The sequence below is a fragment of the Chelonoidis abingdonii genome, chromosome 9 (genome assembly GCF_003597395.2).
Source record: "Chelonoidis abingdonii isolate Lonesome George chromosome 9, CheloAbing_2.0, whole genome shotgun sequence".
Classification (NCBI taxonomy): domain Eukaryota; kingdom Metazoa; phylum Chordata; order Testudines; family Testudinidae; genus Chelonoidis; species Chelonoidis abingdonii.
In genome coordinates, this window is record NC_133777.1 from 35854437 (window position 1) to 35876424 (window position 21988).

The following is a 21988-nucleotide window of genomic DNA, read 5'->3' on the forward strand; positions in this document are numbered from 1 at the left end:
GAAAGGGCTAGATACTGCTTCTCCAGAACTTGTGAAGAAAAAAAAAAATCAATGCATGTCACTCGTATCTGAGAGAGATTAATCTGTTTTTCCTTCACAAATGGCTGATCAAAAGTGTATCTGGGCACCTTTGGATCCCAGGCATGAGAGGTGCATCTATCCACAAAAGGTATTTCAAGTTTATCTACCTATTGCAATGGTTGGGTAGAAGCAGTTGCAGCTTGGCAGCAGACACACACATCTGACAATGGAATCCTGGGTACATTTTAGACAGGGTTTGGGGGTGTTTTTGCTGTTTATTTCACAGCACAGACTGCTCCTTTGAAGGGTTTCCTGTGATCAGGGAAAGCATTGCTGAAAAAAAGATCTAGGATTTGCAATGCTGCTCCTACTGCCAGACATTTTGGCTGTGTTAGATATTCCTTGTTTTCTTCTGGGTGCGAGGTGTTGGTAATCATCTTCAAAGTCACCAGTGGTCCAAGGCCATTGCCTGAAAGAGGATCTTGCAGCCCCTATTCTGTCACAGCATGTAATACAAGCTGGGATGTTCTTGCTGTTTATTGTGTGGATTCAGTTCTCTCAGCAGAATGCGCTCTTCTTCGGAGTTCTTTCCCCTTGGTGGGCCAACACAGCCAGAGTTTGGCTGCCTCCAGGGCAAGATACAAGGTAAATGATTCAGTCTAACTTTCTGTCAATGATATTTCATTACTATCTTGTTCCTGTGCAGTCATATCTACCAGATCTCAGCCCAGAACACTACATGGGTTTCTGTTCAGTGAGCTGTTGGCTTTCTCATTACTACTGATGTAAACAAAACTCATGAACAGGGTAGGCAATCTTTAATTTGTGCTCCATGAAGGCAACCCCGTGCTCCCTTCCTGCTCAACCCCACTCATAGAATACATAGGTGACACCACTTACACCAAATCACCCACCAGTGTCACTTACCACTTATACCTTTATACCTGCTCCTGTATTTTTCACTTCATACATCTGATGAAGTGGGTTCTAGCCCATGAAAGCTTATGCCCAAATAAATTTGTTAGTCTCTAAGGTTGTCATAAATAGATAGCTAAGGGTTAATGTTTCTTTTACCTGTAAAGGGTTAACAAAGGGAACCACACACCTGACCGGAGGACCAATCAGAAAACCGGATTTTTTCAAAGTCAGGGAGGGCATTTTGGGGGTCTGAGTCTTTTGTCTGTCTCTCGGCTATGAGAGGCTTCTTTCTATCTTCAAGCTTCTAATCTTCAGTTTCAAAGTTGTGAGTACAAAGGTAGCAAAACTATAGGCTTTTATATGTTTTGTTTGTTTACTGTGTTTGTAGTTTTGCTGAATGTTTAAATTGATGTCTTTTTGAATAAGGCTGATATATTCATATTTTTTCTTTTAAGTTAATAGCCCTGGTGTATTGTCACTTTAATGCAAGATTATTATGTTGTGTGTTTTTTTCCTCTTTTTTATATAAGTTTTCTTATCTAAGACTTGTTTGATTTTTTCTCTTGGTTGGCTAGGAACAGAAGGGGAGGGGAATTCTCTTTGTGTTAGATCACGGAGGGGTTAAGCTCGCGGCACCAGGGAATTGGGGGAGGGAAGACGAGAATAGGAATCATTTCTGTTTCCTTTTGTATGGTTTGGTCTCAATTGTTGGACATAGAGGAGACATCTTTCTGGTATATGTAGATTTGTATTAAAGAGATTGCATCCAGTATCTCAGGTTAGCCAGAGAGAAAGTCTGGGTGGGAGAGAGAGGGGAAGGAAGTGGGTTATTTCCTTTGTTGTGAGATCATCTCGTGAGTCTTGGGGTCCCTCCAGGGAAGGTTTTGGGGAGACCAGAGGGAGCCAAAACCCTGGAATTTCTGGCTGGTGGCAGCGAGATCAGATCTAAGCTGGAAATTAAGCTTAGAGGGGTTCATGCAGGCACCCAGATTTTTGGACGCTAAGGTCCAGATTTGGGAAAGATGCTTATGATAAAAGGTGCCACATGGACTCCTTGTTTGTTTGTTTTTTTTCACTTTTCACTAGTCTCTTTGGATCTACTGTGTCCTCTGCCTGCTTTTTGTCCTTCTTTGCCTTCTTAGAAGTCCACTCCTTGTAATCAGCAAGAATTCCTTTCCAAAGCAGGAGATATTCTTGAGGATCCTATTTCTTTGTAATCTTGTTGTCATTTTTCATCAGTCCCTTTCTGATTCTTTCACCATTACTCTGCTCTCTAACTCTTACATCTTCACAAGACACCAACAATAGAGAGCTTTCACTGACAACTTCCAACTTCCTGATCTTCCTTCAAGGGGCTGGCTAGCACTTGGATCCAACTGCTTCTCCAGCTGGGTGACCAGCTTAGACTTCATGCAGTATAATATGCATGTATTCTGTCTCCTTCCTGGGCAGAACATGATTAATCTTCCATGATGAGCTGCCCTCAGTTTGGAGAAAGCTATTATTTTGCAGAGCTTCTTGACTTGGTTGTTGCAACCTCTTTTGTATCTCTGAACTAGTCATGAGTTATTAAGTAAGTTGGAGGTCTACTTCCTCTTGCTAATCTGGGCTCTTCCATTCGAAGTAAATCTTCAGTATCTCTGCTTGCGCTACTTATGTTTTTCTGGCAAATTTTAAAATAGCTGTTACCCTTCTTAGACACTGCCTCTATTCACATTCTAGTCTGAATGCTCAGATGTCTCAGTACCAGCATCCTCTTTTGTCAAACTCGTTGTGTCGTCACTTCCTCCTTTTCTTGCTTCATCATGCCCAATGGCTTTTTGCAGCTCCATAGAACAATTTTTAAACGATTATCTGTAATTTCTCAGGTTTTCTATAGGGCTGATAGCACAGAATCACAAAATGGTATTTGGGGTAAGTCTGTTCTGCCTCACAGAGCGCTCCTGGTCAGTCAGAGGGTGTGGCTACATGAGAAAGTTGCAGCTCTTTAACTTAAATCAGTTTGAAAACCACAATGTATTTAAACCAGTGAGGCTGAGATTTTCAGAGAAGCCCGAGGGAGTTGGGCCCATAATTCTGACAAATTTACCGGGATCAGGGGCCCAATTCTCTTGGGATACTGTGAAAATCCCTCTTTAATTAACAAGAATTTGGGCTGGCCTTGGAATTCCTCCATCACACCTACCTGAGAAGCTTGTAATGTGGGTAGAAATGAGGCTCTCAGTGCATCAAGAAAAATCTAGCATCTTTATTCATTGACTGCATAGCTGGAGATAAAGCATCAGGCTGAATGCCTTTCTTTGAGTCCTTTGAAAGCTGTAACAATTGATGCAGCTGTTTGTCATAAGAATTCAGAGCCGTTCTTTTTAGTAGGGTATGCCTACATTAGAAATGCTATAAAAGCAGTGCAGCTGTAGTATAGACACTTACTACTTCCACCGCTGTAGTAAATCCACTTCTCTGAGAGACACTAGCTAGGTGGATGGTAGAATTCTTCCATCGACTAAGTGTTGTCTACACTGGGGCTTAGGTCGGCTTAGCTGCATCAGACAGGGCATGACATTTTTCACAGCTCTGGCGATGTAATTCAGTTGACTTAACTTTGTAGTGTATACTAGCCCCAAGTCAACTTCCCATTCATTTTCTGATTCACTTCCTATTTTACATAGCCCTGAACCCTCTAATTCCACGCTGTCCCTTACAAAGGAAAAATCAATGGCAGCAATTGTGGATTCGGACAAGACAAGTTAAACTTCAAGAAGGGATGGGAGGGAGCAGTTCGGATAAATCAATATTCATTAATATCATTAGTTTCTTCAGTCCTCCTATCCAACAGATGTTTTTGTAAACAACACCTTGAACCTAAAACCCCATGTGTATACTATAGGTTGGTAGAGTAACTTTCCTCCTGAAGGTTTTCTCAGCGCTTGATGACCTACATGCTTATCCAACCAGCGATATGGGATTGCAGGACATTAAGCAGGGAGACGGCTATCTTACACTGATCTGAGGATGTTGGCCAAAGACCTTGAAACAAATTCCTATTTAGATGCCATGTACCACGGAACTTTTTGTGGCTACCTGGAACAGAAAAGGCTTCCATTTTTAGCATTTCTGCCAAAAGAGTCACACAGAATTCAAGTTATCTACTGTGGAAGAATGAAGGGTTGAGTTATCCCGGCCAGGATTTGAAGCGGTGGTTCTAGAGCATCTTGGTATTTCTGAACTAGTTGCTTGCAAAAAACCGACAGCCAACTTAGCTGGCTGCTCAAAATTAATGTTTTTTATTCAAAGTTGCTATCTAGCCATTTCTCCCAGTGATGCAAATAGTGTATATGTCAAACTTAAGACTTTAGTGTTAAGAAGTGTTACTACACAGAGCATGGTAATCAAGTGCTGCATTCACTTAACACTCAACCAACAGTACATGCAAAGAGACCGATTAGAGTAGAATGAAAGATTCCCATTGTCAATATCTTTTTCTTGCTCCATATTTTGGATTAATGAGACTTCTGTTTAGCCTCTATAAAGACTTCCATAAAGTCACAGGGTAAACTTTTAAGACCTGGAGAGGCCTGACAGCTTCTTACAATAACTTCTCTATTTAAAACAGTCCTTTTCGTATGAAGAAATAAAGCAACATAACTTGGCAAGTGAGGATGACAATGAGAGTCTCCCCTTCTTGAGAATGTCATTCAAACACTTAGAATGCCATGCACAAAATCAATTACCTATTCATTTCAAGATCATTCAGGCGAGCAGAAAGATCCTCAAGGCGGTTGATTTGTTTGTGGCACTGGCTACAGTAAAACTCAAATGCCTCATCAGTGATGAAGCTGTGCAGTTTCGCAATGAGCGGGTTGACGCTAGAGAAATCACAAGTGTCATTTTAACAGGACAGGACAGAACAGACCAATCTGATTTCATCTGCGGCTTCCACAAGTTAAGTGGATGTTTGGAAGGGTGGGATCTGGTGGAAAGTCACAAGCTTTTCACACAAGAATTGCAATAAGAAATTTCGGGGAAAATGTTACTATAAAAATATTAAATCCAAATGGCAAATGACTGAGAAGTGCAACTAAGCTGGTAATTAAGCCATTTTGTTGGACACATTGGGTCAAATCATCCCTACTGTAAGCAATCATCTGTTCAAACCTTGTATTCAGCTGTGCCATTGAGTTTCCCAAACCTGAAGAAGAGCTCTGTGCAGGCTCAAAAGCTTGTTTCTTTCACCAATAAAAGATACTACCTCACCCACCTTGTGTCTCTAAACTACCAGTGGTTTCACAAAAAGATTTTTAATAGCAAAGACTATGTAATATTTCTAGGATACCATACATCCTCTCCAAATGGAAAATACTTCTGGAAGCCACAAACTTTAATCAAAGGAAGGTTAATAGTGAAAAAGCAAGACAAAGAAGTTTAATAAAAGAACAGAGAGAGGTAATGGTGTGAGCAGACAGAAACAAGGTTAAAACTGAAAGACACCTGAAAGGACCAGTCAGCCACGTGGCACTGATTGATATTGCTTGTCAAGCAAATGGCCTGGACCCGGAGAGGTGCCGAGTACCATTGCAGTCAATGAGAGCAGATACCATGGCTCAGCAACTCTAACTCCCAGTATTGACTTCAAGGGGAGCTTCAGACGTCCAATGTGTCTCAGGATCAGGCTGTAAAGTTCCAAATTTAAATTCTGTGCAGTGTTCCCAAGCCTCCACATATCCTTACAGACCACACAACTCCTTCTAATAAATCATCTCTGAATGCTTGAAACCCATTTTAATTTGGGTAATGACATTCTGAAGACTTCTTTCCTCCCTCTAGGGTTGACTCCGTTCAGTGAAGATCATTACTTCACAGTGGCAGCTACTATAGTTGGTAGTGCTTTACAAAACTAGGGGTGCTGGGCAGCTGCAAAAGAGTGACTGGAAAAAGGGAAACATCTATTGCAATCACAAAGCGTGAGACGGGATTCTCATCTTAAAACAAAATAAAACAAAAATAAAATAAAATAGAAAATCTAAAAATAATTTGCTTCTGGAATTTGATCTCAAACGGAAGCACCAAAGGAGTATTTGTATTAGTTCATAGCCCATCACAGACACAGAAGGAAGAAGCAATTCACCCTTTGGGGGGCTCATTACACCTAATAAGTTTGTCAGATTGATCTGTATTAATAAAAACTAACGTGCTAAAACGGGAAACCTCATTGGCCGACAAGCATATATAAAAATATCCCCATGGGCAGGTCCCCCCATCACCACCTTATTGATAGCATTTTTAAAATAGTGTTTTAATCGCACTTCAGGAAATGACGTTATACACTAGACTACCTGCCCCTTGGGTGGGTGAAGGAACCCCTGTCCGTTGGGCTCCCAACCTACATACAGCATTCTGACAGCCCAGGGTCACCGCACTGACTGCAACTTACATGAACACATTGCTACCCTCTCCCATCTTTTGGTACAGTCACTTAACATTGCCCATGTAGGGTCTGTTCAGTGCTTACAACAGAAAGGATGTTATTAGTTAAGAAATATAGTGCTGGAGCCTTTTATTTCAATTACCAGTCATTTTTCAGCAATGAGTGCTTCAGTGCAGCTCTTTTGTAATTGCATGAACGTACCAGGGAGTGGGCAGGAACTCAATACAAGGAGTCACAAACACAAAGCGTTTGTTAAAGGCGAAGTGTCAATATAATCTAATGTTCCCTTCATTATCTTAAGCTTCTGATGAACCTTCTGGTGCAGGATTCCATGAACTATAGCAGACAGCTGTGATGTTACTGTTCTCGCTTACAGAAGTTGGTAATATGGAACTGGTGATTGGAGACATGATTGTTTATTACACAAACTGCTTCTCGTATCAAACAGCTCAGCAAAAAAAAAATTCAGTCTAAACCATTACATCCTCCAGTTCATTTCAACAAAAGCCAGCTTCACCAAACCTGGTTACATAGGGATGTTGTTTAGGAAAATAGAATGTTATTCTTGGAGAAAATTCAAAATAGGGGACTTATTGATAATGCACATTTGGACAAAAAAAACAGAAAAGGGGGGAAGGCCTACAGTTTAGTGACAGATTAGGGTACAGGGTACTACTTCTGACAGCATCTTCTGCCACGATCTGGGACTTATATGGCCTTCACTTTAATCTCTCTTCTTTGGAAGCCCCTCCAAAGGGTACACAGAGTAGCGGTGAGCGCTATCAGGGTAATCCACATCCTTCTCCGCTGTGATGCAGAACATTATAGGGAGGGGATCAAAGCTGTGCAGATCACCAGGGCTATGGGGGCTCATATGGAAAGGAGATCACATTTGAACACTGCATGGAAAGTAATAAAAATGCCACATCAGGATCATGAATCTTCGTTTAAAATGTGCCTCCCAAATGGAAGCTACTTATCTTGGGATTGTAGCTTCTGGATTCTAGGGTTAGTAAAGACCATCTCTGTTGTCTGATACTGTTTCACCGGAGATTTTAGCAAATAAGTGGTGTTCCCTCTACTGCAATTAGAAACGACGTATATGTGAATTTCACAAGAGCTTTTCCTTTTCAGACCAATAGAGTCCTGAATTGCCTACTGAGTTTTAAATCAGGCTTTGTGAATCTTGTGAAACAGACATCTGGCGAGTCAGATAGTTATGAAGGGCTTTTACAGTTATTTTAAAAAAAGCAAAAAAAAAAAAAAAAAAAAAAGCTCAAATGTGTTTTCTTGGTGGAGCTACTCTAGGTGCCATTATCCTAAAGAGAAACAATCATGTTATATTCCCCAGAAATTTCAGGGTTATCATATTGGCAATGGTATTTTATACTCCCATTCCACAAAATTATTGATTCTGCAAGACAAAATATGGACTTTCCAACAGTTAAAAGCCCACTAAGGGTTTTTTCTAGTTATTTATTTCCACAGGAAACCTCTATTCAGATGCAGCAGTGGGTCAGCATCAAGGAACTCTTCTTAATTTTTACTCTGCTTTCTAGCTGAATCATTTATTCAGAAAACACGAAAAGCGTTCATGAAACACACCAGCCCTATGGCCAGCAACTTTCTGGTTCCAAGCCCCCAAGTGCACTACATTGCTTCATCTGCCATTGATACTGGTTTCAACAGAGAAAGCTGCATCAGCTAGTGCAAACTAACCAGCTTGCCACATGCAAGTCATAAAAGGAAGATTTCTGAATCAAGAGGCATCAGCAAAGGCAGGATGCTAGTTTTCTCTAACAAAATGTTTTAGTATTAATCATGCTTCTCACAGGAAAAGAAAAATGACTTTTTCCCTGCTGCATGTGAAACTGAAAGCCCCTCCCTTCCCCATCCCCATTCCCCCAACAACTGCTACTGGAGCTATGAGAATCTTTGATCGGGGCAATGAAGGGTTGCTCTGAAAATCGACTTGGCAAGAGGTTTTTAACTTCAGAAGTGACTAGCCAGTTGTATTCAACTTGACAGGATTCCCTCTGTGAACCAGTTTGACATATAAAACTAAAGGAAATCCCACATGTGCAAAGCCTGGTTAAAAATGCTATGCAAAGGAAGTAGCTACAATACTGCCAGTAATAGGTATGATATTACCTGGGAGAAAGGAAAGAGGAGCTGCTAAAGCTGGTTTCTCCGTTACACAGGCTGTCTGAGAACAAATCTGCTTCATTCCCTTCTCCGTAATCCTCGAAGTGCTCCTCCCCACTAATTACGGTAACGATGGAGTGATTGTTGAGGTCTGAGCTCAAGGGTAGGTCATGTGGGTGGGATCTATCAGAGCAAAGAGTAAAAGAAAAAAGTGTTAAAATGTTGCCAAGGTAGTTACCATTCCAAAGGTGCATATTACACCCACAATTCCAATTGTGCTTATTACACGCCAATTCAGGATAAAGAACTAATTCTTTTGGAAAGTGGAAGGCTACAGCATAATTTGTACAGCACTTGGACCCTGGAGGGTGCAACACAAGTGCTCTGTGAAAGTTTGTACCAACAGTCTGTCATGTCCATCACAGTGGGCACCAAAGTAAAAGCAACAAACCTGTCTCAGAAGTACCATGAAACTTGGCATAGTGAAACTGGTGAGATGACGTATAATTTGGTCAGTAAAACCGAGGGTGAAGTTGTCACAGAGTCAGTGGGCCAGTGCTCTGGAACTACTCCACATGACGCCAGTCAGGACTCCGGTGTAGCATGCCTCCTCTCTCTGAGCATTCTCTCACCAGGACAAGAAGCATACACAGCTTTGACCTTCCTGGGTCGGACCTTGGGCAGTCAGCATCCCCTTCCTCCCCATGTGCAGCTTCTGGAGAAGCCAGAGGGCCCTTCACCCCAACTCCTGTAGTTAGCAAGTGACTCTCAAACCCTTCTGTTCTACATGCTGGCTATTAGGTGACAGGAATACAGCGTAGAACAGAGCTTGCTATCACAGCAATCAGTGACTTTCAGCCAAGTCCATCTTGGGGAGTCCTGGGCTAGATGGCCCGGACTCCCCCTCTTCCAGTCCCCCAAACAGACTGCCCAGCTTCCAGTGATCCATCCCCCAACAATCCAGTTGCTCCTCCTCCCCCCCTTTGTCCTGCTTCACGGGCAAAAGGTACCACCTGGTTGCCCCACCCCCTGGGTCTCAGGTTATGAAGGGCAACGCCATAGCATACTTGCAGACCACTGGGCAGCCTCACCTGCCCTGAGGATCTCAGCACAAATCACATACCCAATTTCCACCACTGAAATATTGGTGCAGTACACAGGGAAAGGAAGGTGCACACAATATTAGGATAGGACAGTAAGACTCACATGCAACACAAGATTAATAAAACCCCACTTCGTCACAGAAGTATGCTCAGCTAGCTGGGCAGAGAAAACAAAGCTAAATGATTCCTGAGTTAACATCATGCAGTTAAGTTATACAGTCAGCTGACATCTACACATTAGCCTGTATTTCACTTAGTGCTGTGTAATCCTATTAAGAGCCCAGTACTGGGGTTTAACCAGTCAGTGGCACAGATCCTCGTTGGCTGCACAAGGCAGCTATTCAAAACATCAATGTTTCCTTTAAGTCAGCCACTAACCGAAATAGCCCTCTTCTGGTTTCCACTGCAAAATGTTTTAAGCAGTCAGGGGGATAAAAACGGGGAGGTACTGCTGCTTTTTTACATGGTTTTGACATCAGATTCACAAGTGACATCTGTATTAGCGTATTAAGCCCTTATCTAAATATGCATAAGATTCATCGCTGATATCCCACTATCATCAATCATTAAAAACATCCTGCTTTACATAACACTTTTCATCTTCGACCCATTGTACAATATTAACTCGTTACATCAATTACATACTAATTTATGGAAAATCTCGTGGAACTGGAATGCAGAGTTTTTATGCAACTCTAGGGAAAATAGGGGATTGTAAGAGTCGACCATTGGAGAAAGTCTAAGATGGAATCAAAGTTTCGTTCCAAGCGGACGCTGCTATTCAGACTAACCGCATAAAGAAAAAAGCACCCAAGCACCACCATCCTTTCTTGATTTCAATGACAATCTGAGAACCTGTTGTTTAAAAAATTCTGCTATTTATGAGGACGTGGTTTATTTCCTTATCCACTTGCTAAGGAAAAAAATGTATCATCCCAATAATATTAAGTCTAATGAAAAAAGTTATAGCTAAGCCATTTAAGATAAAAATATACAGCATTTAAGAGACTTCAGCCTTAGTCTGCTAATAAAAGTTTTCCATCCATGCAGAAGCGAGTCTGACAGCAGATAAATTCAGCTTCAACTTGCTGGGAATCTGGACACCTTCCTACACACTAAGGAAGTGCAGTCAAATCTCTAACTAGGTCCATCAAAAATGATGCTTTCAAGCCTCAAAGTTTTTAGGCATGTCTTTCATCCACAAGGTAAATACATAAAAAGAAGCTGCTGGGTTGATGCTCAGGGTCCCTCCTTTACAAATGAGAGAGGGTACTCTACTCCATCAAGAAAGCAACACAGGCTAGAACAAAGCAGAGGAAAGATTATTTACAAAACATAAAAATACATAAAATATGTGCCAGAGCAGACATCTTGGCTGATCTCAGCGAGGCAGATCCCTTTAAAGGACAGAATGGGCCCTATGCAAGGGCAGTGTTATGAAACACATACTTGTGCTATTTCATGCATATCTACTGTAGATGTTAAGGGCTTCAAAATCCTACAGAAATCTTTCTGATCAACAGGTGAAATGTTTACTTATGTTCATACAGTCTAAGGTGCACAGACTTTAATATCAGTGACTGAAAGGTCACCTTTAGAACTATGCTCAGCCTGAACAGCTACATGGACAGGGTTTTACTGTGCGATGGATCCATGGAAGCACAGTGGAGGTGTGAGAGGCAGTTCTACAGAGGCCCGACCTCGTTGCCGTTAAATCCCACAGCCTGCAGTCAGATTTCTTGGGTAAATATTCTCCCTCACACAATTTTCAATTTCCTAAGTTTCCTTCCACATTTTAACCCAAAGTTTAACATTTATTTAAAGCCCTATTATAAACTATCTGAACCACAGAGGGTTTTACAGGACGCTGCCTGACTGAACAAGTAGGAAAGTGGGGGATGGACAAAGCACCGTAAACACCTCCCCCTCTCCCATCTTTAAATCTAATTGTGATGGTCCCAATTTAATTTTAAAAAATCCCCAAGCAAAGGCTTTTGTACCTACAGGCAGGTGAATCCAAGACATGTAGCCATTTTTCCAGAAGGTCGGGGGGAATGTATGCAGGCCGGCATCTTTTGCTGACCCTCCTTGGTACAATCAGCACTATTTGGTGGCCCAGCAGCTTGGAAGCTGATTATACACTGAGAGTTAATAATCACTGAGCCGAACATTCTTCGGCAAAGAAAGTGCAGCCAGCTAATCTCCTTTTCTTTATAACACCCAGGGCCTCTCATGGTAAGCACTCTTTCCGCCCCAGTTCAGAGCACTAGCTTCCCACCCTTTCCCCACCATGCAAAGAAGCACTTTGAAAAGTCATCCCCTCTTCACTTTTGGAAGAAGTGAAGCGACAGGCTTAACAAGAAATGCCGACCTGAATGGAAACCTCTGGACTCAGCTGATCTGCTTCTCAATCTTACAGTGAGCACATTAATTAGCAGGCTTTAAACTAGAAAGATTAAACAAACTTTTATTTCGATAAAGACTGAAGAGGTCATTGTGTTTCCATTGGTAAGTCATTACTAAGAGTAGAATTTGAGAGCTTCCCCATTTTTCTCTACCTCTCTCTCCATCATCCTCTCATTTCCCTCCCTACCCTTAAAACTACCTTCACAATATCCTCTGGGGAGGACTCAAGTCAAGCACAGCAGTTCTTCCAAAGGAATGTCAGTGCTGCTCTAGAGACCACATAAAAGAATGTCTTTTAGTCATACCCCGCAACCAGATTTTTCCAGACAAAAGTCATTAAGCTGGAGTTACAGTTATATATAGAGATATATCTATCTCATAGAACTGGAAGGGACCCCAAAAGGTCATTGATTCCAGCCCCCTACCTTCACTAGCAGGACCAAGTACTGATTTTGCCTGAGATCCCTAAGTAGCCCCATTAAGGACTGAACTCATAACCCTGGGTTTAACAGGGCAATGCTCAAACCACTGAGCTATCCCTCCCCCCAGTATTTACAAAGTAAGGTGTGGATGGGAACACTAAGAATACTACTCCTATTTTTAGAAACCAAATAATCAACAATATAATTTAAAGCGGTATATTAAATTTTATGCTTTGCCCCTCAAAGTGTTGAGAGAGATCTCAGGCCCAGAACAGATAAGCAACTTGACAACTGATAAAGAGGTTAAAGATTTTAAAGAACTTTCAAATGTGCACAGGAGGCGGCATTTTCTGTGTCCAGGTTCCAAAAGATTACCATACCAAAAAAGGTCATTAAAAATAGGCTGTATACTATTTTTTTCAGAATATTTAATTCTTGCATAAAGTCACAAACACTAACAAGCTGTTGTTTGAACTAGAAAGACCCAAAAACTCGTTATATTCTTGCCAGAAATTCAAATCATGGGAGAGTTTGCCATCAGTGGAGTTGTGCTTGCTTTATGTCTTCAGTGAATTTGACCCTGTTGCTGTCATCCTCCGCCTCCCTCCCTCTTACATACTTGTCAGAAGTGAGCAGCACTGACCCATTCTCTGGATCCTCTGTAGGATCAGTGAACTCTGAGTGCACCGTGGAATCAATAGCACTGTCCGTTTCTACATCTTCGTGCATCTCAGGATGTACCAGTGTGCCGGTGTCCTCATCTGTGAAGGTTTCGCACTCGCTATAAGTGCTCTCTGAGCCCATGTAGGCGCTGTCAGTCACCTCATTTGCCTGTTATAAAATAGAACAGAAAAACTATTAGCTACTCTTCCCTGAGTTTGCTCTACAACAGGAACATCAAACGTGCACACACTAATTAAACATAAAAATGCAGGCAATAACTTAAGGATAAAAAAAAAAATCAGATCTTTACAGTTCCATGAACTGTAAATCATGACCAGATGTGCAGTTATGCATGCCCAACACACACCAACCACTTGTAAATTGACAGACATATCAGAAGAGACTAAACGATTTCACTAACCCCAGAATTTTGGGCTTTCAGGTACAACAGTTTCCTTTAATAAATTAATTGCTTTTCGATTCCACGTGTTTTGATACAGAGGTAGGTTTTTTACCCACGAAAGCTTATGCCCAAATAAATCGGTTAGTCTTTAAGGTGCCACCAGACTTCTTGTTTTAAAGATCATGTCAGTGTTTAGAAAATGTCAAGTACATTTGGGCACATCTGCAACCTAAATAAATAAAAGTGTAATATGTACGAGAGGGGTAGAGGTTGTGTTAGAAGAACACCGGGACCAATATCAGCATACTGCCTTAGAAGGACGTTTGCAATCTGACCGACAATGGTTTGGACCATCTTATTCCTTTTATCCAATTCATTTTAAAAAGTTTGGCATTTTAGCTAGTTGGAGTTCTATGATGACCACCACAAAGACTGTAATTATGTGGGCTTTATTGCTGCAAAGTACTGTTTTCTGCTGTTATGAGAAATCCTCCACCAGTCAAAAATATAAAAATTAATTTGTTTAAAAACCTTTAAGATGACATTCAATTTGCCAAGGTCAAACCTTCAATATATAATCTTAAAGAGACTTGAACAGAGACACTTTTCAAGAAAGTTTTTTTGTAAAAATATTTTTGAACTGCTTTACTAATAACGTCTCTAATGTTCTGTAAGACGGTGGTATGACCAGTTGTCAGGGCCCCACAACTGGAGTCAGAAAACCTAGATATTTAGCTTCCCAACTCGCCTGGCGCGTGACCCTTAGGCAAGTCAGTTCCCTTCCTGCCCTTTGGCTGTTTTGTCTGTTTAGATTGTAAATTCCCTGGGACAGGGACGGTGTTTCAATATGTAAGTGTACAGTGTCTAGCCCGGGGTGGGCACGCTTTTTGGCCTGAGGGCCACATCTGGGTATGGAAATTGTATGGTGGGCCATGAATGCTCACAAAATTGGGGGTAGGGGTGTGGGAGGGAGTGTGGGCTCTGGCTGGGGGTGTGGGCTGTGGGGGTGGGGCCAGAAATGAAGAGTTCAGGATGCAGGAGGGGCTCTGGGTTGAGGTAGGGGGTTGGGCTGTAGGGGGGAGGTGAGGGCTCTGACTGGAGGTGCAGGAGGGTGCTTCAGGCTGGGACCAAGGGATTCTGAGGGTGGAAGGGGGAATCAGGGCTGGGTCGGGGGGTGGGCGGCGTTAGGGGTGCAGACTCTGGGTGGTGCTTACCTCAAGCAGCTCCTGGAAGCAGGAGCATATCCCTCCCCTGGCTCCTACGCGGAGGCACGGCCAGGCGGCTCTCCACATTGCCCCATCCACAGGCGCTACCCCTGCAGCTCCAACTGCCCGTGGTTCCCAGGTAATGGGTGCTGAGTGGGTGGAGCTCAGACAGCATGTGGAGCCCCTGGTTACTCCTATGCATAAGAGCCGGAGGGGGGAGAATGCCGTCTGCTTCCTGGGAGCTACACAGAGCCACAGAACACACAGAACAGGGCAAGCCCCTGACCCTGCTCCCTAGCGGGAGCTCGAGAGACAGATTAAAAGGTCTGACAGGCCAGATATGGCCTGCAGTTTTCCCATCCCTGGCCTAGGCCAAGAAGTCCCTGATCTTAGATGGGGCCTCTGTGGCTACTGAAATGCTACTAAAATAAATATTACTACTAGTGACCAAATGCCAGGAATATACTTTACTTTACTGTATGTATGTTGTTTCCTTTTTGCATTTCATTCACCTTGGGATAGTGAAACTAGTCATTTTCATTTCTGAGTCACAGATACAACCACAATATTGATCCCACAACAACATTTAAGTGACCTGTCTTTCTATGTTAAAGTGTCCCATGGGAGCAGCAGACCAACAGAAGGAGTAGTGACACCTTTCCACCTATGAGAAACGACCTCATCCCATGCTTCACGCAGAGCAGTCAGCAGACTTGACCTCTATGGGCGATGAGCTTTGGTGAGAGTGCAATGGGTGGTGGGCCTAGCGAATGCACAGCTAGATCAGCAGCCACAAGGAGGAAAGGCTTATGCCAGGTTTTTTTATTTTATTTTATTGTAATTCTCTCTTTCATTTCTCTTCTTTTTTGTAAGCTGAGTCCACGGCTCCTACATCTGGGCACCCTGCTGAAAACCGGTAACATTTGAGGGTTTCCTTTCTCATCTCCACTCTGCCTGGAAGAAGCAGAGGGAGGTTTTCTGCAGCAAAGGGCCAGCAGGCAGGCATCATCACAAGAGTTAGAACCGTGAAGACTCAAGTGCAGCACCAGGGAGCCCGCCATGGTGAGTGACCAAGGGAGAGCATCAGAGGCCCGTGAGTCTACATACAGGAACCACAGTTCTGCTGGAATCCCTTTCAAAGGCCTTTTGCTGGCAGCATTTCCATGATCAACATTCCAGCCACCACAGACCATTTCTCACATAGACCTCAAGAATGTCTGCGTTATGTGAAGTTCACCCAACTGGATCAAAGCAGCTCTGTAACTGATGCCAGTTTTCTTCAACAAGGTCAAGCATAGAAAGCAAGTAATACCTTGTGTGGACCAATGCAATAATAGTGATGCAAAAGCCAACCCCTTGTCATTGGCTAAAGACTGTGCAGAGGAGCTTTTAGTGCTTTTCCATCTGCTTCAGAAGAGAAGCTGCCCTAAGTTTCTCATGCAGTGTTGTAGCCGTGTTGGTCCCAAGATGCTAGAGAGACACAGTGGGGGAGGTAATATCTTGATTTGGACCAACTTCTGTTAGTGAGAGAGACCATTTGAGCTACACAGAGCTCTTCATTGGGGCTGGGAAATGTACTCTGAGTGTCACAACAAAATACAACGCATATTTCAAGGGACCACTCAAGGTGAAGTGGCCAGTTAATACTTAGCCAATCATAAGGGGGAAAAGGAGAAAAAACGCTGGGGGGATGTTACTGAGTTATAGATTTGTTGTAATAAGCCATAAATCAAGAGTTTCTGTTCAGTCCATGGTTGTCAGCCTCTAGCAAAGTTATGAATTTAAGCTCCCAGGCCCATCTTTTGAAAGTGTTGTGCAGGTGTCCTGAAGGCGAGGGCTGAGACGTCAGATATGAAGCGACCTCTCTGTGAAAAATGCTCACACACAGGTGACACGGTGTTTTTGTCTTTTATCGCTTCTCTGTGTGAGTTCGCTTGAGAGCAGTGATTGTCTGGTTTTGCCCATGTAGTAGTTATTGGGGCATGTAGTACACTGGATGAGGTACACCATCCAGTACAGCAGACTGCTGGAAGAAGAACCATGCACGGTCACTTATGGTCTTTGAAGAATCACCTAGGGGCTGTTCATCTCATAGAGTCTTGGGGGAGAAGAAAAGGAGCCCAGTGCAACACTTCAAGCACCATAAACCTTGACTACATTAGCATTTTTCAGGATCTCTCATGGCTTTACCACCATCAGTGCAGCAGCCTCAGTGGTAGCAAAAGGTGAGAATATTAGCATAGAGAGGACACATTTTTATCACTATGTCATCTAGGCCTAGTAAAAACCACCTGCGTTCTGTATACATTGACAAAATTCCCAGAAGAAGGTAGGCCTGACTGATTTCATTTCATTCAGATTTAAACCAGTAAAACTTGATTGATTTCAGTGGAGTTACTCTCAATTCACACTGGTGCAAATGAGATCAGGATCAAACCCAAGCTCTTACTTCATTTTGAAAACTGATGTCTGGGGACCTCTCTGGAAACTTCGTTAAGGAGAGCACGAGGCTTCCTTTTCATCCCACCCTATAGCACAAGAGCTATCTAGCAAATGAACATGTGTGAGGTGCGATATAATTTGTGTTTTCTAACTGCTGTGTGCATATATTCCTCCAGAGGCCTCCAATTTCTTTCTGTTGTGCAAAATATAGTCAGCATCAACTCCTGGGTAATTTAATCGCAAGTGACAAACACACACACACACACACAGTCATTTGCTGACTAACATTTTCCAATCCAGCTTCTATCTTTGAAAACTGTGCAGCCTTTGTTGTAAGGTGAATAACTAATGAATTCACTTGCCATTTCTCACACTGTTGGGCGCCTCTAATAACACATAAGACTAAGTTAGACTGCAAGGAATGTATACAAAAGCGCCTACTTAGTGTTCAATACTCTAAGAACAAAAAGCTCTATTCCAGCAGCGGGAGATGGGAAAAGGGTTTGTTAAAATGCAGAAGCCATTGTTTCGATACAAGGGAAGGACTTTTACCTTGTGAAAACAGGTAGAAGTTCATCAGTTCAGTCCATTTACTTATTTTCCACATTGGCTCTACGGGATCACAACCAATTCAAACGAAACATTGTTTTGTCCATTAGTCGGCAGGTCACTGAGCTCCATCGCCATTTGAGCCATACCTTTTCTGTTTGTATGCTAGGTCCACTGGCTGAGGTTGCAGCCACCAGAAAACAGAAAATGCTTAAACACTGAGCTAGAGAATGGAGATGCACTTGGAAAGAGGCAATTAAGGCCCTCAGATAGCAAAGATGTGCTCAGCTTTATGCTTGTGAGTAGACCCACTGACTCCCCAATAACTCTCTCCAAAGCAGACTCCTAATGTCAAAGTTAAACACATATGTAAATCCTTAAAGGACCAGAGCCTAAGTGACCAAGATGATGAGATCAGGTAGGCCAGTTTAATTCTGCTCAAGTGGCGGCGAGACCTTAGCCAACTAGCTAGATAACAAGGGAAAGAGGCTTTCACTAACCTTAATTTTAAACACTTTAAAACATATTCATAGGCGTAAAGTATGTGCTTTAGTACTTTGCTGGATTGAGACCTTACTTCCTATAAGTGATGGGGATAATCTTAACGAGGCCCCTGCAGTAGGGGTAGAATGAGGACAGAGGAGATCGGAGGTCAGCCCTGGGACAAGTAGAAGCTCAGTACTCACTGCAGCATGGCCTCTGATGTTTGCTGAGAGATACATTAGCATAGGACGTTGGAGAGAATTATTTGCACTCCTCTACTACAATACTAACAGGAAAGCAACTATGTCTGCTTCTACTATTGAAATATGAGAAGGAGGAATGGTAGGAGAACTGGATGCATTTTTAGTGCTAATACAAATTAAGCCAACTGCTAGCACAGACTAGACTTCCATAAAAAAAAAAACAAAACAGTTTTTGTGGTAGTTGTGTTGGTCAGGAGCTGGTCACATTTCACTGTTGGACAGAGTATTTCCAATAATACAGACTTCCTCAGCGCTCTTTTGTGGTGACAGTATTTAGAACAAGCCAGCCTCTTGGTTTGTGAGGCCAACAAACTTCTGTTCCAGATTGGAACCGCTCTGCTACACAGGAAATAAGAAACCTGATACAAGAGAAAGTTCCAACAGGCAATATGAGAGCATGTCAACACTATGTCCACAGCTGCCAATGTCTGTCTATAGATCCAATTGCAAATTTCAGTGGAATATTTTTATCTGTTTTCTCCCACTGGGTTAAAAGCAAGTCTTTCAATAATATTATTTACAGCTTTGTGTTATGAAGTCCAAAACAGACTCTCCCTCTCTTTTTCAAGAAAGACAACTTCCCAATTACACCCCCAGTCTTTTAAAAGAATTTTAAAGCACACAAGTACTATACTTGAAAATAGCATTACAAATGTAAAAAAATTAAAAAACCTAAATCCTTAAAAACAAATACTTCATAAAAACAATAAATTCAGTTACGGTCACTAGTCTATCGCATCCTCTACAAAACCCAAGCACATAAAACCAAGGAAACAAACAGTTAAGAACATGGCAATCTTACTCCGCCCACAGGATAAACATTCTGATCCAGTATAGAGAAACATTTAATTACAGCAGTTCAAGGAAATGTAACTACATGGAAAGTTTGAAAGAGCAATCAGCTGTTTTTGAGATAGAAGTAGTCGAAGTGGTAGACAAAAGTCAAAATTTTGAAGTATTTTTTTTTAAATGACCTGTAACTCAAAAACAGTCTGATAATGTCTTCTGCAAAATGTGAAGAAAATTTTCTTTTTTGCTTTCAAAGCAAGACAATTTTCAGGCCAAACCAATTTTCCAGACAAAAGTGGTAATGATACTAAAACAGGACTTTATAATGGAAATGTAATTGCAACTTTAACTACAGACAGATGACAATGTCTCTAACACAATACAATGCCCCACGTCCATGATAACAGGGCAAGCAAAAGCACATAGAACTCTGATAGCTTCAGAAAAGAAACGGGAACCAACAATCAATCATTTCAAAATAAATAAGACATTTCTACTGAATGATTTTGTAGCCATTTGTTTTTATATAGGTATTGAGACATCTTTGCTAACAAGGAATGTTACTGAAATAAAGGGAAAAGTCTATACATATTCTTGTCATATTTCAAATAAAAAAGTTAGGGGGAAAAAACCACACACACACACACACACACACCCTACCTCACTCATCACTTCACATCCAATTTAAATACACTGGCTGCTATTGAAAAGTCAGCATTTACTACTTTGTGCTAAAAGCTAACTGTTGACATCTGAGACACTTATCAGTTCCTCCTGTAAATACAATAAGAAATATTTTAACTGTAACATCCGTTTGTAAATGTTCACTTTTTAATATCCATGTTATACAAAACAGATATATAAAAAGAAATTCTACCCATAAGGAATTTCCAATAGTGTTATTTGCTTTTATATATATCTATCTATATATAGATATAGATATAGATATCTATCTATCTATCTCAGGTAAAAAACTTTTTTTTAACTCAAAGTGTGTGTTAAATCACTCATTAATAAAACATTCCTAATTTTTGCATATCATGTGACAGGCTCTGGTATGCTTTGGAAGTTACTATATAATTAAAGATTTTTTATTTTCTAATTAAACTTTGAACACACTTCTCGGAATTAGAAACAGAAGGCTATTTGATCAATTTTTTCTAATAGCGATTCTGACTAATGCTTAGATTCCTGTTCTATATAGCATTATACATATGGTCTACTTTTACTATTTATAGCAGAGGTCCCCAATCTATGGGGTGCGCCCCACAGAGGGGGCGCGGAGGAATGTTCCAGGAGGGGGCAGCTGGGGCCTGGACCAGCCCCCCAGGGGCAGGGAGTGTCACTCCACTCCACTCTTGGCCCTGGCTGCCGGCCCCACACCTGAGGATCCTCTCCGCTCTTGGCCCCATGTACAGGGATCCATCCTCTCCTGGCTGCCGGCCTCACGTCTGGGTTCCTGGCTCCCGGCCCCGCAACCAGGGATCCACTCTCTGCCGCAGCTGCTGGCCCCAGCTTAGGTTCCACTCCCACCCCGTCTCGACCCTCTTGCCACTGTCTGTGTCCCCCCTCCCGAAGCCACGGCCCCAGTCCCAGCTGGGTGGGGACAGGAATCAGAGGGGATTGTGAGGTAAAAAGTTTGAGGATCACTGATGTATAGTCTCAAAAGATTCCTGCTACTGGCTTATCTGTATATTTGCAACAACCTTCTCTCGAGCATTGTCTTATATGTAATCTCTACCTAATTATGCGAAACCTTGCTTTGGTTGAAATATATTATGTTTTCCTTTAATCTAATTTGTATGTGATCCTAAAGATAAAAAATACACACACATTTCAACCGCTTGATAACCCAAGTGTTCCTTCAGAGTAGCAGTGTGCAGGACTGTGTTTTATATTTCACTGCACAGATTAAATATTAAACCCCAAGACAAAATGCAGGGGAGAGGGGCTTAGATGTTTTACCTAGTTCTCCCTTTCCAAAAGGGAGGATTAAAAGTGTTACAAAGTTAAAATATATCCTGGCAAAACCTTGGATTTCAATTTAGCCCAAAGGTCCTTTTACAGCTCCATTTAAACAGCTGTCTACGGCAACCCTGTAAAACCATTTGCAGGCTCCTTCTAACAAAGTTTGCTTTTATATTAACAGGCAAGATGTAAGCACATTTTCAAAGAACCCCCGATATAACATGCCATGTGAGATCTGCTCTGAATGCTTGATAAGGAATCATAAGGACAAGTAGACGAGATCGCTGTAATCTCATTCCATGTATAGAATTCGAATGGATTATTGTGAATACCTTTACCTCCATTTAAGTAAATACTCAACTTTTTATTAATGTATTTTAAGTTTTTATCAAATAAGATAAAGCTTAACTGAAATTCCCATTTCCTTTCTTAAACATGTCCTGAGTTACTGTAGGTAAACTTCAGGGCTAAAAAGCAATACAAGAAGGCTTAAAAAAAGGCAGCAAAATCTTATTTATGCGCAATGAATAATTAGCATCCCCTTTGAATTGAAGCCTTACACAATTAAACAAGCTTTCTTCGGGCCATGAGAAAGGCATTCTGGGTGGTAGTAATATATACTTCCAGGCCTTCAAGTATGAGATAGTTAAACTCTTGGTGCTGCAAATCAGACAGAATAATGCACCCACCAAACACTGGCTATTAGAGAGAGTAGTCATACAAATCATCACACGTATTGTTCTGTTTCCACTGTCTGAGTCCAGGCCTCCCAGTTGCTACAGA

The 21988-nt window shown here is 41.9% G+C and overlaps 1 protein-coding gene across 3 annotated transcripts in view; it reads right to left on the bottom strand.

The window, feature by feature from the left end:
* Positions 1-21988, bottom strand: part of RAB11FIP3 (RAB11 family interacting protein 3) — a 175943-nt gene that overhangs the window by 24064 nt on the left and 129891 nt on the right. For 2 of the 3 annotated variants that reach the window (XM_032799400.2, XM_075069369.1), the window contains exons 4-6: positions 13084-13271; positions 8516-8692; positions 4671-4805 (exon numbers count right to left, since the gene is read on the bottom strand). In XM_032799400.2, the coding sequence (XP_032655291.1) occupies positions 4671-4805; positions 8516-8692; positions 13084-13271 (500 nt within the window). The remainder of the gene's footprint in view (positions 1-4670; positions 4806-8515; positions 8693-13083; positions 13272-21988) is intronic. The other variant, XM_032799401.2, reaches the window with a different exon arrangement.